Source organism: Acyrthosiphon pisum, chromosome A2 (genome assembly GCF_005508785.2).
Source record: "Acyrthosiphon pisum isolate AL4f chromosome A2, pea_aphid_22Mar2018_4r6ur, whole genome shotgun sequence".
Lineage (NCBI taxonomy): Eukaryota > Metazoa > Arthropoda > Insecta > Hemiptera > Aphididae > Acyrthosiphon > Acyrthosiphon pisum.
The window spans coordinates 59,384,147-59,389,739 of record NC_042495.1 but is presented as its reverse complement, the minus strand read 5'-3'; the positions used below and the strand labels follow the sequence as shown (position 1 = coordinate 59,389,739).

General features: G+C 28.1%; 1 protein-coding gene across 7 annotated transcripts in view; it reads right to left on the bottom strand.

Annotated features, from left to right (window-relative positions):
* Positions 1-760: 760 nt before the first annotated feature.
* LOC100575696 (synaptotagmin-15-like) overlaps positions 761-5,593 on the bottom strand; it is a 6,160-nt gene continuing 1,327 nt past the window's right edge. For 2 of the 7 annotated variants that reach the window (XM_008185154.3, XM_029490169.1), the window contains exons 3-9: positions 4,657-4,853; positions 3,849-3,959; positions 3,491-3,777; positions 2,047-2,247; positions 1,859-1,985; positions 1,622-1,727; positions 761-1,484 (exon numbers count right to left, since the gene is read on the bottom strand). In XM_008185154.3, coding sequence (XP_008183376.1) covers positions 1,153-1,484; positions 1,622-1,727; positions 1,859-1,985; positions 2,047-2,247; positions 3,491-3,777; positions 3,849-3,959; positions 4,657-4,853 — 1,361 coding nt within the window. In that variant the 3' untranslated portion in view covers positions 761-1,152. Of the gene's footprint in view, positions 1,485-1,621; positions 1,728-1,858; positions 1,986-2,046; positions 2,248-3,490; positions 3,778-3,848; positions 3,960-4,656; positions 4,901-5,593 lie in introns of all 7 variants that reach the window. The other 5 variants (XM_016804585.2, XM_016804586.2, XM_003244676.4 and 2 more) reach the window with 3 other exon arrangements.

Genomic DNA, 5,593 nt, shown 5'->3' with positions numbered 1-5,593 from the left:
AAAATTTTACTTTGACCGCCCAAAGTACCAACTAGTACCAACTTTCCTATCAGAAATTATACTGTTGATGAAAATCCAAGCACTTTACTGTCCAAAAGGTGATGACAGACACAAAAAAAAATTTAAAAATTTAAAAAAAACACATATCATTGTAAAATCAATACATTCATCGTTCCACTCAGAATCTAAAATATAAAGGTTGCCAATTGTATTTTAAATAGTATATTATGCACACATGGAGCTATGGTTTCTTGCTTCGTATTAAAATACGTTTATAAGACGGGATTTTGGCACGCTCGCAGTGAGCTTTCCTTAATTGTTAAACTACGGACCAGGCAACATTTTTTAAATTAAAAAACGATAAGAATACCAAACAGTTTATTTGAATAATTTTGAAACTTTGCTAATTACAACCATTTATGTATAGTTTTGTAACTGGTGATTGGTGAATATTGAATTGTGTTACTTCATGTACAAATGTTTGTTTAGATATAAATAAACACGTTTTTAATAACTTTTGGGGACGTTTATAACTCACAATGATTAACAAATTAAAGAAAATTATTAAAACTAAAATAGGTATTCAACAAAAAAATAAAAAATAAAATTATATTAATAATATTAATTAATAACATCAGAAAAAAATAAATCATAACAAAAATTAAAAATACTCCAATACTTGTTTTCATAGGTACCTATACTTACAAAGAAGTTAAAAATTATAAACACTTATAATTTATAATTTATAAATATAATTGTTTTAGGAGGTAGGTAAATTCAATATAATATAAGAAGGTTTTCTCACTTTATAGACATGTATTTTATCATTAATATTTTTAAATCAATAAATGTGTAGTTAGCTTTATACATAATGTCATTGATGAAACTAATATATTACAATTAGATATAGTACGTATTTATAATTAAAAATACTAAATATTCAATCTCAAAAAACAAAAATATAATTTTACCTAAACATAATGGCATTTTGTGTGGCTTATAAAAAATAATTTTCAATTTGGTATACTATAAGTTTCAATACAAATAAAATATTCCATTTTAACGATAAATATTATACTATAGGTAGTAGGTACCTAGTATCTACATATTATATTTCAATATTTACCTACTTATATTTTTGTTCTGTGTACACTATAAATATGTTTTAAATGTATCTGAAACACCTTCTTTAGTTAATAGAACCTTTCCCCAAGGAGTTAAATCATAGCCTCTCTCTGTATACAAAAAGGGTCCAAATATTACTCTCCCTAAATTACTTTCATTCCTTTTTAAAAATCCTTTTTCTTTTAAACCAATTACCACATAGCCATTTGCGGTGGAATTTAAATCTAATCGTATGGCAGCTTTATATTCGTATGTTGCCTTAGGGTCATTTTTTGTGTTGGGCACTGATGGTGATTGATATTCCTTGATGCGTTTGCCCTTGCTAAAATATGCTATTTTCACAAAAGTTCTGGATTTTTCTAAACAAATATATTATTTCATTATTCAAAAAATATATTAGAAAACGTTTTATTAAGTAAATTACAGGTTTTAAATTGTGCAATGTATAATACTTAATAGTTAATATAGGTAAGTATATTATTATTATTTTACTAACCGTGGGGCAGATTTAAATTGTTAGCTTCATGGACCACTATATGCAAAGTTTCTTGTTGTTTTTTATAACTTAAACTGATATTGATATTGCAAAGATTTATATCGGGCTGTAGACAAACATTTATAGGTACATACATATATAGGTAAATAAAATGACTACAAATATTTATACCACACTAATTAATAGACATTATATTATTATAACACCTATTATTCTATTCAACATTCAAACACTTACCCAAGAATGTTTATAGAGCTTAACACTTTGCGCGCCGTCGTTACTTGGTGATATATTATCTAAATAAAATAAAGCATGACCAACTGCATCATACTTTCCTTGATATTCATGATCAAAAACAGATATCCTAAATAAATTATGATATCATTAAAATATACACAAAACATTGTGAATAAAATATTATTTACCTCAAAACTTTGTTTGTAATACACTTGGTACTAATAAAAAAATCTTCATTTACAACGGGGCTCATAGCTGCAGCAATAGTTTTACTAGTTTTTGTAGTTTTTTCCTGAGGCAAAAGAGTAAGTTTTAAAACTGTCTTATATGGTCGTTTATCTTTTCCTTTTGGCGCTAATCCATCCAAGTTGTCCACACGAACAAACAGTCTTTAAAAAAAAATGTTTTCAATTATATCTGTTTTATTATTACCAACATTTTACATAATATTATTTAATAACATAGAGTTAATAATTAATAAGCATATTGACTTAAAATAATTTAATTGTACCCTGATGCTTAATACCTTTTATACAAATTACATATGCAATAATATATCATACATTTCATGTCTTCATATTTAAGATATACATATAAATACACAAACTGGCCCACAAAAGAAGTATAATAATTGGAGATTCTAACTGCGATTGCGAAAATTTGAGACAAATCAAAATGCTAGACACAATACAGTGATGGAACGAATTAGAAGCTTGGGTAGAGGGAAACAAAATTGCTTTAATTCACGATAATAAACTTCCTCCATCAATAATATAGTGGGTGGTGGAAAGGGCGTACAGCTTCCAGAGAACATTTTTGTGGACGAATCCCTTCAAGTCCATAGCCTTTTTTTTTTTTTTTATTAAGAAAGACAATTTACAATCTATATTACACAATAATTACAATAAGTCCGTAGCCTTAACGATTTTAGTTAATTTGTTGTAATTCAAAAAATGTAATTGTAGGGACTTGAAACTTTTCACCATTACTAACATTACCTAATATTTTCTGTATGCAATGAATTGTCAAAAATATTTGACTTATCCTAAACTATTTATACCGTACCTATTCACATCATTATAAGGTACAATAATCTTATTTACAATTATAAGTTAATAAATAATAACAATAATACCACATGGCAGTATATGGCACATAATATTATAATCTATTGTTATATTAACAAATAATAAAATAATATGTTCTTGGCAAAATGTAATTGAATCTACCGTATGTCCTTATTACTAATTGAAAAATAAATTGCTAATATTTTTATAAATAAATTGTAAAATATTCTTAGAAATATAGAAGCTGACACCACGGTCTCCACTCGGAATCGTAGTTTGCATGCAGCGAATAAATCATTAAATTTAAATTTAACCCATCCATTACAGTGACCTATTTAATGTATTTAATGATGTAGGTAGTACCTACACTTGAAACCTAAATTTACCAGTTACCAGTATTTACTATATACTATACATTATACAACAGAGTGACTTCTCTGGTTTTATTTAGTACTTACCTACCTAATAACTTTAAAGCCTGCTGCATGTATAAAGGGTATATAAAGTATCTATAGATACTTAGTTTATATATATAAGGTTATTCATATTTTATTGATAATATTACTTTTTTGTATGTTGATCATATGTAATTTTAAAATTAACGTTCCCGTAAGCTTGTTCTTGGTGTGCATTAGGATCAACCGGAGGCGCATTGTCTACTGGTGTTTTCCAAGTATTCGAAACCACCTCACTAGATTTTGATCTTATTGATGTCAATCTACTAGTGACATTAATCATAGATGTTGCAACTGATCCGAAACGATGAGGACGTGCAGTTGAACTTGATGTATTGTCGTCGGCACTTTTTGACGATAATGCAAAACTATCAGAGTCAGTAGTTGAGGTCATATCCTAAGATTAGAAATCAATGTATTGTTATTAGTTAAATTTTTTTTAATCGAAAGAGGAAACTCCCTTTTTACCTGCATACTCTGAGATTTAAGCCAACCTGTAGTTTCTTTACATGACGCAGGAGAAAGATAATCCATCTTATCCTCTTTCTTGGAAAATTCTTTTTTACCAGATGTTAAACTCTTAAAAAAATAATAACGATAAAAACGCACAAACAGTAGTTTGAACGTCAATATCTAAAAAAATTTCTATATTCTTGTACAGGTTATTCTTGAGTTTTTCGTTAAACTATTCAGTTTTTAAACTTTTAACATATTACCGCCGTATATATTCGATATATTTTAATGTTCAACTTTGTACAGCGACAATGAAGTATTTAGAAAGTAGGATATAAGTAGTAGGATAAAAAAGAGAATTCTAAAACCTGATCCTGCTGGCTGATTCCTATGCTGGCTTGCTGATTCTTGACCACCTTTGGGCTGATACCGGGCGGCGCGGCTGAGCCCACCAACGATCGGCTCAGCCGCCGCCGTAACCCATCCTAGTCATAGTCAACCCTATGCACTTCAAGGAAACCCTTATTGAAGATTCAAAATTAAATATTATGATATATTATAATATTTGCAGCTCATGGCAATAATTATGATAAATACCATATTGTGGTTTAAATAACTTGTTTTTAAATGTTAGCCATAATTTATATAATAATATACTTTTAATCTTCTATATTATTTATAAATTACATGCAAATTTAAATAAATATATAGAATTCAGTAAAAAAAATTTAAAAAATTAACCGTGTATTTTTTAAGTTTTCAAGAATCTAGTATACACATCCTACCGGGTATAATATTTTGAGTATTTTAATACCTAACTCACCAAGTCTGGAGTGGAAGTAGAACCAGCTCCCGCTGTGATAGGCTGTAACATCATCATACTGACACCAGCTAGTGTTTGAAACGAATTTGGAGTTTTTGGATCTTTGGGTTTGTTCATTGGTTTTCCCCATTTCCCTCTTTTCTTCATGGTTTGTGTTTTCGGCGGTGGGTCATCGTCTTCGCCATCGCTCGTAAAACCTGACACAGAAAGTCCATCCTCGTCGTGAGAAATATGTCGACCGAAACTGTAATATGGTGGTATTGTGGTAATAATTAATTTCGTACGAAGTAAGTTGTGTGTTCGTAGTTAATGTATTATTTTTGTACACAAATCTATATATGCAAAGCTGGGCAGTAACTAGTTAAAAAATTAAAAGCTAAGTTAAAAGTTACTTTTTTTGATAACTTTTAACTGAACTAGTTAAAAAAAAAATAGAATGTAGAAAATAACTTAGTTAGTAACTGAGTTATTTCTTTTTATAAATAATTGTAACTTAACTTAGTTATTTTGTTAAAATGAAAGTTATTTGTAAAAAGTTATTTACGAATTTTCCTATTATGATTTATGTTATAAATGAACTGTATATTATTTGCATTGATATATCTGAAAACCGCGACGGAGGTATATCTACCGACGATTGTAGGTATGTTTATTATTGTATTTATTACTATACTATAGAGACATATTGTAATTAGTAATTAGTAGTATTATACTATTGTCTATTATAGTGAATAGTGATTATTATTATTATTTATTTATAACTTATTTGGAATATAACTAGGAAGTTTATATTTTCGATGAAATGACAACGGTTGGTTATGACTTATGGTGTATGTCACATTGTTACTAGTGTTGTATTACTACAGTAACTACTACAGTTACTAGTTACATTGATAAGTAGGTAATAACTAATAATAACGGACCTAATTACTAATTT